This window comes from Orcinus orca, chromosome 19, assembly GCF_937001465.1.
Source record: "Orcinus orca chromosome 19, mOrcOrc1.1, whole genome shotgun sequence".
Classification (NCBI taxonomy): Eukaryota; Metazoa; Chordata; class Mammalia; order Artiodactyla; family Delphinidae; genus Orcinus; species Orcinus orca.
In genome coordinates this window covers 12,804,624-12,816,293 of record NC_064577.1, presented here as the reverse complement: position 1 = coordinate 12,816,293, position 11,670 = coordinate 12,804,624, and the positions used below count along the sequence as shown (strand labels likewise).

Here is an 11,670-nt window from a genome sequence, read left to right as displayed (position 1 = left end):
GGGAGCTCTATTGAATGAATGAATGAACGAACGAACGAACGAATGAATGAGGTTAAGCCCTTTTCCCAAGTCTTCTCTCCAAGGGGGGTTCGCTTCTCAATCCTCTGTAATCTCAGCCCAGCCAGGAGTCTGGGTAGGGAGACGTTTCCCCTTTCAAACATCAAAACCGCAGCAGCGGAGGAAGCTGTCCGGCGGCCGCCGCTCAGAGGGCCTGGGCAGGGTCAGCCTGGAGGCGGAGGTCGCGACAGTGCCGGGAGCGCGGACCGCCGACTGAAGCCGGGGCCCCAGCTTCAGGGCCCGAGCGCATGGGCAGAGCAGCAGCCCGAGACTTGCCTCCCCTCCTCCACTGCAGGTGAGCCGCCGAGCCGCGGCCCCCACCCCCCCAGCTGCCCCGGGAGTGACGTAAGGCCTCTGGACCGCGCTCCGGCCCCGCCCCTGCAGGCAGCGTCCGCGGCCCGAGGCCCGCGACTCCGCGGTGGAAGCCGGTCCCGCTGCGGGACACGCCGGCTGCGACAGGCAGAGGAGGCGGCGAGGCACTTTACTGGGCTGCCCCCTGCAGCCCGACGGCAGGGCGAGGCGCGTCCAGGCGGAGCTCGGGGCTGCGGCCGTGGCACACCTGCCCCGCGGTCCGCACGGCCGAGGCCGCTGCGGGGTCCGCACCCTCTGCCCCGCGGAATCGCGGGGCACCCAGCCAGCCGCAGCTGTCCATCTCCTCCCGAGCCAGCCAATCGCCCGCGACTGCCCCGGCCGCACCTCCCGGAATCTCTGACGGGCGTGCGGCTCAGCCTATGAGATGGGGGCCTCGGAGGCCTGGGCTGGGAGCGGGAGCCAATGAGCATCATTTCAGGTGGGTGGAGGGAGCGGACCTCGGGAAGGTAGCTTCTTTCGGGTTGCTAACGTTTTCCCTTGGAGATGGGCGCGCAAACGGACCAGTGGGTCTGGGGGCGGTGGTGACGGGCGTGGAGCTGGCCCAATGAGGGTGGGAGGGGGTGGGGCAGCCCGGAGTAGCAGTGCTAAAGGAGCCCGGCGGAGGCAGCGGTGGGTTTTGGACTGAGGCGCCGGATCTGTGGTAGCGGCTGGGGACGTGCGCCGGCGCCACCATCTTCGGCTGAAGGTGAGAGGTGCGGCTTCCCGGGTCCGAGTGCGGCGGCCGGGAACCGAGGGACGGTTTGTGGGAGAGGAAAAGATCCCCGGCTGGGGGCCCGGGCGGGTCTGTAGGGCAGGAACGGAGCCGAAGCGGGAGCTGGGGAAGACAGAAGGGGTTCTGGGCGGAGGGTTTGTGCTGCAGGGGCCGTAGATTCGCGCAAGGAAGGACCTTGGGGGTGGTTAACGGGACCCCGGTGGGTGGAGAGACCCCTGGAGGGGCGGGGAATGAGGTCCTTGAGAGTGAGACCCCTGCAGGGATTAGGGCCTGGGTGTGCGGGAGGACGACTCCTGGGGGGCTGGGGATGGAGATCTGCGGGTGGGCATGTGCTGACCTGATACTAGGCGTGCGGGAACCGTGGGGCGCGGGGTTGGGGGGGCCTCGTGCCCTGGTGGGTGTCCCCGGGGGTCCCGCGAGCCTGTGCTTGCCTCTCGGGAGGGGAGGGAGTCCTGGGGCGGGCTGGAAAGCGCCATCCGGGTTGGGGGTGGGGGAGCGCTGGACGGGAAGGGCCACTGGGTGGGTTAGGCCGGGTCCGGCATCCCGAGTGCGGTGAGGGGTTCGCCGAGGGCTCGGAAGGCCGGCGGCGCGCCGGGACCTGCGGGGTGAAGGGAGCGGAGGGCAGGGCTGCGCACGGCCCGGGAGGCGTGCGGCGGCGGGTGAGGGTCTCAGCAGCCGGCCGCCGGCTTGGGGAGGGTCGGGCTCCGCTGGTCCCGGGGGAGCTGGGCGAGAGAGCGGGGGGGCGTCTTCTCAGGGGCTCTGGGGACGGCGGGGGCCGGGGGTGGACACCCGGCCAGGCCCGGGAGGTTTGGGGGGGGCGAGGCGGGAAATGTGGCGGGGGCGCGCTGCAGCAGGGCGGTCGGGGGGGGAGGGTCAGCCCTCGCCTCGGGATCCCTTTATTGTGTAAGTGATCTGGGCATGGCTCGGCGCGGAGTCTCTTCCTGGCCTTCTGCAGTGGGGGTCACACCCTGATCCCATAAAATCGGCCTGGAATGGGGTCGGAGGGAAGTTGAAGGCGCGGAGTCCCGGCGTCCGCGGGGGCTTTGTGGGCCTGCGGTGGGTGGATGCGGCCCGGGGACCGGCGAGGCGCCCAGCCTGGCCTGCCTGGCAACTAGGGCCTTGGGAAGGAGGTTGGCGACTCTGGTCTGAGCTCGGCTGGTGAGTTTTGGGTAACGTGGCCTCTGCCTATGACCGTTATCTCTGTTCCTTGGGGCCTCTGCAGTTCCCTTCGAGATCACTGCGGTGGATGGAAGGGGGTGGGGTGGGGTAGGGGAAAGCAGGCAGGGTAGATCCCGACTGCAAATGAAACAAAGACTGCTGTTTTCGCTGAATAATATAATATCAAATATAATACTTCGGCTTTGCTGAGATTTTTGTTTTTTAACATTGAAGCTGAGGATTCTTTGAGTCAGGCTTAATTATTCTTGATAGTATCTCACTCTGGAAAACTTTAATGTATTTATTGTTTCATTTCCTTCATCAATCCACCTTTATTAATTACTCCTTCAGTTCCATGCTTTTGATGTTTAAGTATGCCCTGTCTGTCACGGACGCTGGAAAAGTGGCCATTTTATGCAGCTCCTTACTTCTGCATCTTAAATTCAGTTCTTTCTCGTCCTTATCTGGAGAAAGCATATGGTGTAATTGTGTGATACAGCACTAGCTTTTGCTGCAAAGGGATGTGACCCGAGAGGTTGGCTTTTTATTTGGGCTCCTTAGGGAAATCATTTCAATGAAGACAGGCTGGATGGAAGGTGAGATGGAGGAAATTTTGAAGGGCACGTTGTATGGTGAAAGACTCTAGGCTTCAGCAGATGATGTACTTACTTGTCATATAGGAAGAATAAAAATTCCTGGTGTCGGCTCCACGTTTCAGAAACATTTAACACGGTGTAAAGATATTCACAGAGGTGGCTTGGGCCATGAATAGCGATAGTGTCCTTTTGCACTTAGTTTGTATTTCTGCTCATTTGGTTGAACAGGATACTGATAAACGAACAGACTTACAGGTCTCTGTAATGTAAGTGACCTCTGTGGTAGCGTTACACAAATTGGGACAATTCTGTTTTAGCTTATCCGTCTTAGAGAGATGCGCTATCGTATGGATCCCTTATCCATCATTTTTGTTTGGCTTTTTATATGCAAGATACTCATAAAACTGTTTTTCTGTGCCTGTACCTATAGTAGGTGCTGGGAGGCAGTCGAGAAGTTTCCTGGGTGATATTTCATTGAGAGTCTAAAATGGCCTTGGAGATGGAGCCCAGGGGTGTGTGTGTCTAAAAGCAAATGAAGGGGATGGGGCTTTGGCTCTGTAGGGAGCTAATTTGTGCACAGATAAATGATTCACCCATAATTAGGCAGTTATTTCAGATGACACCAAGAACCTTCAGATTCTGTCTGTTGCAAAGATGTTCCTATTTATTCCTTTTTTTTCCCCAATGTAGGTTTTTTTTTTTCTATAAAATACAAAGCCTTTGCTAGATTGTGCTAGTGCGTTCATTGGCCGAGCCTGTATTCTTTTTTTTTTTTTTTTCTGGCGGCTTGTGGGATCTTAGTTCCCAGATCAGGGATCGAACCCCGGCCCCCGGCAGTGGAAGTACAGAGTCCTGACCACTGGACCGCCAGGGAATTCCCTGAGCCTGTACTCTTGAAGCCATGATTGATAATTGATCCGAGAGGCAGTATGTAGTGTACTACATGCCCTTCAAAGTTTTCTCCTTCTCACCTTCCATCCTTGTAGCATGTGCTCTGGATCTGAACTGAGTTTACTCCCAGCTCTGCCCCTCCTTAGCTCTGTGACCTCCAGCCAGTTATTGGCTTTCTCTGAACCTTGGGTTCCTCATCTGTAAAATGGAGATATGAATAGTACCTACCACGTAGGGCTGTTGTGAGGATTAAGAGTTAATACATACATAAACTGCTTAGAATAGTGCCTGGCCATGATTAGTGGTATATAACAACAGTATCTGCTGTTTTCAAAATTCTAGTATTATCCTTTCTGAAAGGCAAAGCATTTGGGAGAGGTTTCCCTGTTAAATACCAGCATTATCAAGATTAGGTACCAAATGTACAATGGAATGAAAAAAATACAACATATTTGGCAACCACAAGTGAAGAGTTAAGATGAACAAAACATCTTCACTGGCCTCAGGGACTCTGTCAACTAAACAAGGATTTGAGCACCTACTGCCTGAGTCCTCTGGTACAAAGGCGAGGGAGGGTTAGAAGAATGCCAGGAGAGCGGTTCAAAATGTTAGGAGAAGGCTAAGGATTAAATTGCCAGGTTGACCTGAAGAGAACTTCTGAAAGGGTGGCGTTGGGTTAGGATTTGAAGGAATGGTTAGCTTTTGGTGGTGGAGGAGAAGCTGAAGCTTACAGTGAGGGTGGGCACCATTCATGTAGTATTGATCAGTAGGTATATAGAGGCCCTCCTGTGGACCAGGGGGTAAGCTCACCGTATGGCAAAGACAGGAAACCATCCTCATAGTGTTTAGTTAGTTGTAGAAAACTCTGGAAAAGTAAAAATTAAAAGTAGTTTGTGATCCCACTACCCAGTGAAGACCCAATGACTACTTGTTTCTTTTAAAACAAAAAGAAAAAAAAGTGTTTATGTAATTTCCCCCCCCCCCAAAATCGGGAGCATATTGTAATCACACTATTGTGATCTCTTGTGGGGTTTTTTCCCTTATATTAAATTATAGGTGGTTCCCCACCTAGAAAAAGTACATACTGATAAATTTAAAATGTGTTGATTTGATCAAATAATTTATAAATCCATGATTTACTTTTAAAAAAAGAAAAAAGACCTGCCCTAGAAATGACCTGTTAAGTTACTGTAATTTATAGTCATTTGTTAAATCTAAGCATATAATTACATGTCTAATGTAAAAGTAAAGAAATGTGTGCATACACACAGGCAGCAAGGCAGTTTCTGAAGTGTTGTATGGGGTATACAGTTTATACCTAATAAGAATAAGAGTAACTTGTTATCGTATTTTGTTCTAGTTGGATATTTTCTCTTTTAAGAGACTGTCCTTCCTAAGGCAGAGTGTGTGTCCTATTGTCTGTATCCACATTCATCCAGGATAATTCCCATTTCAGAGCCATCCTCTTCCTAGCAGTGGGTAGCGAGTGTATAGGTTGGGAAGACAGAAAACTTGTTAATAATCTTATCAGTGCAGTCCGGAGAGGTGATGGGTTTTTGAAACCCTTCTTCAGAATGTACACGTGTGCTTGAATATTTTCTCTATTGCCCTCTCCCACATGGATGCCTAGGAAGGCAACTGCAAGTATAGTTAGAGAGCATATTAGCAATTCTATCGGTAGAAGTCTTAATGTTACATGTTTTGTGATTTTTTTGTTTGTTTTATTCTGTTTTGTGATTTTTGTTTTATCCAAGTGTATACTCCTTGAAACGTTAGCATATCCTTTAAATCAGGTTATGAATTAGTCTAAAACATTGGTTTTCAACCTTTTTTTCTACTCCAGCATACCTGGTGGTAACAGTGGTTCACCATGGCAACCAGAGAACTGTGGAGGAATGGTTCTCGAAGTGTGGTCCAGCATTATCTGGGAGTTTTTGTTAGAAATGCAAATTATCGGGTCCTCCACCCCAGACCTACTGAATCATAAATGCTGGCAGTGGGGCCCCGCGGTCTGTATTTTAATGAGCCCTTTAGGTGTTGCTGACGCCCTTGCCAAAGTTTGAGAACCATGCCCCAGGGCATGAGTGTTTGTAATCCTTTACATTGTTAACAGCCAGTTTCTGAAGAATCTTAGCTATTTGATTCTAGTACCTTCTTACTGGGACTGAAAGGGCTAGTATCTTGTACCCACTATCAGTGTTTAATCTTTTAGGACAAAGATAAATAGATCCCTTTAAGAATCCGAAGAAAGTTATACGTGTTCTCCTCAGAAAAGCACAGATACACAAGAAAGTTGTACAACGTTTTTAGACCATTTCAGTGATTTCATGGAGCTTGAACTTTGTCTACAGCCTCGAGGTTAAGAACCTCATAACAACTTTGGATGACTTTATGATTTCCCTTGCAGCCTTCCATTCTGTTGCCTACCAAGAATCCCCATCATTTTGGGGAGAGGGAAAAGTTGGGAGGGTTTGATGGTTACTCACTTGCCTTCTTTCATTGACTTGGATGAGATTTGTAATAACCTGGAATTTGGAGTAATAACATTAGTATTTAATGATGGTGTTGGATTCCAGAAAGATATTGTCAGGCAGGAATGACGAGTCACATCAGAAAGGTGAGTGACGAATGTAAAATCCTGTCCTTTGATCCAAAAAGTCAATCCCACAAGTATAAGAGGAGAAGCAGCTTCAAGGACCACGAGTGGAGCTTTCGCTGACAGTTCCTTGTGAACCAACCGTAAATGAGCGCTCAGTAAACCACTTAGGTCTCGAGATACTGTTCATTGTAAAAGTCACAGAAGCAGTGCTTTCCCCAGTGTGGCCTAAGGCTGTGAACAGTTCCTTTTCTTCTGCACTGGTCAGACTGTGTCTGGAATATTCTGTTTGCTTCCAGTCCCCACACTCTAAAGGGGCATGGAGTCTGTTTAGAGGTGAGAGACCAGAGTGGAGGAGTGAGTCCTGATGAAGGACGGGATGCAGGAGAGGAACCGGCGGGGAGCAGCTGTGGGCCTGGGAGTGGAGACCTGAACAGCCCCCATCACATACTTGAAAGGCTGGGTGTGATGCCAACTTACACGCTCATCCCCTGTGGTCTCGTGATCACACTGAGGCCACATGGGCCATAGCGAAGCTGCAGGGGGCTGGCTTGGGGTAATTGTAAGGAAGAACGTCGAGTCTGTTGTCTGAAGGTAGGATGGGAGGCACATTCTAGACCTGAGGGTCGGTCTGCTGGCAGCCACCGTGCATTTCTGTAGCTATCAGTACATCCTGGTGGTCCAGCAGCACTCCATGGGCCTTTTGTCATGAAACTTTGTTTTCTTTTTCTTCCTTTTCCTTTCCCTTCTTAAGTCCCTGTTTAATTTGTGGTAAGGGTGAAATAGGAGATGGAGAGGGAAAAAAGGGTGAAACTGGAACTTTGCTTTTCCCTCCTGCTTGTTTTCCAGCTGTCAGCGACAGGCTACATCTTGAGTGGTCCTCAGACGACCAGAGTCATCATTTGTGGTCAGGCCTGAAATTTACCTTGGAAACCCAGTTAGTACGGCCATGGAGAGGGCTACCGCAGCTCCTTCACTCAAAGTTCACGCTTTCTGTTTACCAAAGCGTTTGTTTTAGGTTTCTTAGAAGAGTAAAATTTGTGAACCATCGTATATTTTGGAGTATCTGACTTTGTCCTCCTCCTCTTCTCGCAGAAGCAGTCGCTCTTGGATCCCTTCTGTTCACAATGGCACAGAGAACTGGACTTGAAGATCCGGAGAGGTATCTCTTTGTGGACAGGGCGGTCATCTACAACCCTGCCACTCAGGCGGATTGGACGGCTAAAAAGCTAGTGTGGATTCCATCAGAACGCCATGGTTTCGAGGCAGCTAGTATCAAAGAAGAGCGGGGAGATGAAGTTATGGTGGAGTTGGCGGAGAATGGAAAGAAAGCAATGGTCAACAAAGATGATATTCAGAAGATGAACCCACCTAAGTTTTCCAAGGTGGAGGATATGGCAGAATTGACGTGCTTGAATGAAGCTTCTGTTTTGCATAATCTGAAGGATCGTTACTATTCAGGACTTATCTATGTAAGTATGCCCTCTAAGTAATCATGTGAAGTGGTGACTGGGAATTAATGGAAATTACACATGCTGTCCTAATCGATGTGGAATACTCACATACTCTCTGTTTAACGTGTCTATTTCTATTAAAGATAGAAAGATTGTCCCTTGCTTACCCAAGTCTCGCTTTGCTTTAAATCTTAACACATAATTTTAAATAATCCAGTCTGCAATTAAATATACTAAAATGATGTTTGAGACTTTTGTGTAGTGGTGCTCTGGAGCTTAATAAGAGGGGGGAGAGCCTGTGGCAGAAAGATAAGGGACTTTCATATGGTAATAAGAGTTGCATTAGTGGTAGGATACAGACGGCAGATTGGTAGGAAATCCAGTGTATATCCAGGGGGTATAAAGTGGCGGGGCTGCAAGCTTAGAGGTTTCAGTGAGGAGCAAGACCAAGGTCATCGGGTACAGGGAAGTCGGAAAGCGGAATGCTGAGGTTTTTAAGAGGAAACAGTTCAGGGTGAGATTGAGGCTGGGGTTGTCCTGTGGTTAGCAGTTGACACATGTGTCACAGTCACTGACGGTGTTGTGACCATATAGAAGTTCCCGAAAGTAATAAGGGATCGGGGTTGAGAGGAAAATGCAAGCCAGATACTGAAAGAATCTCTAATGCCAAAAGAGGCTTGAAGGGATGGTAGACACGGGTGGCAATGATTTAAAGAAGGCCGGGTAATTAGCAGCAACATGGATGGACCTAGAGATTATCATACTGAGTGAAGTAGGTCAGAAAGAGAAAGACAAATACCATATGATATCACTTATATGTGGAATCTAAAATATGACACAAATGAATTTATCTACAAAACAGAAACAGACTCCCATACATAGAGAACAGACTTGTGGTTGCCAAGGGGAGGGGGGGGAGGGATGGATTGGGAGTATGGGATTAGTAGATGCAAACTATTATATATAAGATGGATAAACAACAAGGTTCTACTGTATAGCACAGAGAACTATATTCAATATCCTGTGATAAACCATAATGGAAAAGAATATGAAAAAGAATGTGTGTGTGTGTGTATAACTGAATCACTTTGCTATACAGTAGAAATGAACACAACATTGTAAATCAACTATACTTCAATAAAATAAATTTTAAAAAAGAAAGAAGGCAGGGTAGATAGAATGTAGATTTAGAATGAAGAGAAGTAGAGGGGAAGGTTGACGCTGTAATGGTCTGAATTTGGAAAAGAGAAGTTGAATTTTATGCAAAGAGTGTGGTACTAACATCCATGTATAATTCAGAACTTCAGCAAAGCAGAAGTCGTTTTCCCATAGAATTAGTTTATTTAGTGGATGTTTACTGAGCACCTACTATGTTCTAGGTGCTGGGGAGAGTGTGGTGAACAGGCCAGGCCAAATCCCTGCCTTTGTGGTACATCCTATACAGAAATAAAACAGGACTATGGGATGGCTTTCCCCAGCGGGTCAGGGAAGGGCTCTTTGAGAAGGTAGCATCTGAGCTGGAATCTGACTGATAGGAGGGAGCTAGCCATGGGAACATCTGAGAATGAGTAGTTCATTCATGACCTTTGCCAGAGTAGTCTGAATCAAGCCTGGTGGTCTCTTTTATTTTATTTTATTTTATTTTTTTCTCTATGAGTTAGGATGCAAAGTAAGGGTGAGAGGCACCAGGGTCCGGAAGGTGGCTTGAGGAAGGTGGCTTGAGAATGCGTAAGGTTTGGAAAGGGGAGGAAGCCAAGGGTAAGAAAACAATTGGAGCGCAGCATTGGGAATCCAGCTGAGACTGAATAACAGAATGTGTAAGGTGGCCACATTTTTGTCTGGAGAGAAAGGAGTGGAGAGAGGGAGTGAGAAAACTGGGAAGTTAAGAGATTGTGGTCAGATCATTATGTTGACATCTGAGATTTGAGAGGTGAATCAATTTTGGATGATACCTGGTGCGGTGAATTGCAAAGGGCTGGAAATGCAGGGACGTAACCAAAAAGCTGTGGAGTGCTGCGCTGTGGAAAGGAGCCTTTCTGCCCCCAGACCCCACCCTGCCTTCGAGGGCTGCTGCAGGGAGGAGAGAGGAGGGAAAGAGAAAGGGGAAGGAAGTTGTGGGTAAAAGGGAAGGAGGAGGGAAAAGATAATTTAGTCTTTTGTAGCCATTTCTCATGATAATTCTAAGACTTTGCAAGTATCTTTTATTGAGTTTGTTTGATTTTTTTTTCCAGCTTAATTCGGGGGCAACAGGAGTGAATTTCTGGGTTTCTTTTCAAAGCACGGCCCCCTGGGCTTTACAGAAGGAGAATCTGAGTTTTTTCTTTTTTAAAAAATTTATTTATTTATTTTAGGCTGCTTTGGGTCTTTGTTGCTTCCCGTGGGCTTTCTCTAGTTGCAATGAGCAGGGGCTACTCTCCATTGAGGTGCGCGGGCCTCTCATTGCAGTGGCTTCTCTCGTTGCGGAGCACAGGCTCTAGGCAGGTGGCCTTCAGTAGCTGCAGCACCCGGGCTCAGTAGTTGTGGCTCACAGGCTCTAGAGCGCAGGCCCAGTAGTTGTGACGCATGGGCTTAGTTGCTCCGCGGCACGTGGAATCTATCCGGACCAGGGCTCGAACCTGTGTCCCCTGCATTGGCAGGCAGATTCTTAACCACTGCGCCACCAGGGAAGTCTCTGAGTTTTTTCTTGAAGTACTAAGGTCACAGCAGAGGTGAGGGTTTGGGAGGATCATACCTTCAATTAGTGGGGTGGAGAAAGGGTTCCTATGGAAGATTCACGTTGGAGCGCTTGACTCTAAAGAAACCTACTAAGAGAATGGGGCTGTGGATGGCCGTGGCTGCTGAACACTGAGTGAAGGGTATAGTATTGGGCTTTGGAATTCACCCAGCACTTGAAATTGATCAATTGAGGTACCATGGTATAGACACTATAATAACTTGGATAGGACCTTTGGGATATATTTCTTTTCTTTTTTTTAAAATAAATTTATTTATTTTTATTTATTTATTTTTGGCTGTGTTGGGTCTTTGTTGCTGCACACGGGCTTTCTCTAGTTGCAGCAAGCGGGGGCTGCTCTTTGTTGCAGTGCACCGGCTTCTCATCGTGGTAGCTTGTCTTGTAGCTCGCGGGCTCTACAGCGCAGGCTCAGTAGTTGTGGCTCAGAGGCTCCAGAGCACAGACTCAGTAGTTGTGGCTCACGGGCCCAGTTGCTCCACGACATGTGGGATCTTCCTGGACCAGGGCTCGAACCTGTGTCCCCTGCATTGGCAGGCAGATTCTTAGCCACTGCGCCACCAGGGAAGTCCATTGGGACATATTTCTATAGATAAGACATAACATATGTTCATTTAGGTAAGTTACTAACAGGTTTGGTTATGTTATTTCCTTATATTTTCTTTGGATTTAATCTCCCCAACTTCCACCTTCTCAGGTCATTAATTTTCATCTTCTTAATAAAACTACTTAAAAACTGCAGATGTTTTCTCTACTACGTTTTAGCTTACTTCACACATTTTGACATGTAGTATTTTTAGTGTTCTAAATATTTTCTAGCTTCTATTATTCCTTATTTAACCTATGAACCATTTAAAAGTATACTTTTAAAATTCCTAAATGTTGTTTTTTAAGTTATCCTTGTGTTATTGATTTTTAAATTAATATAGTCCATATAATAACACTCCTTGTTTTTGTGAGACTTGCTTCATGTAGCATATTGTCAGTTTTTATGAGTGTTATGTGTGTTTGTTAAGAATGTGTTTTCTGTTGGGTGTGGAGTTCTATATGTGGCCGTTAGACTAAGTTTTTTAATTGTGTTTAAACTTTACTAATTTCTGTCT

General features: G+C 48.0%; 1 protein-coding gene across 13 annotated transcripts in view; it reads left to right on the top strand.

Moving 5' to 3' along the window:
- Positions 1-719: 719 nt before the first annotated feature.
- MYH10 (myosin heavy chain 10) overlaps positions 720-11,670 on the top strand; it is a 134,093-nt gene continuing 123,142 nt past the window's right edge. For 4 of the 13 annotated variants that reach the window (XM_004266857.3, XM_033422878.2, XM_004266855.3 and 1 more), the window contains exons 1-2: positions 967-1,114; positions 7,478-7,854. In XM_004266857.3, coding sequence (XP_004266905.1) covers positions 7,510-7,854 — 345 coding nt within the window. In that variant the 5' untranslated portion in view covers positions 967-1,114; positions 7,478-7,509. Of the gene's footprint in view, positions 848-966; positions 1,115-2,157; positions 2,300-7,477; positions 7,855-11,670 lie in introns of those variants that run through there. The other 9 variants (XM_033422869.2, XM_033422872.2, XM_033422868.2 and 6 more) reach the window with 4 other exon arrangements.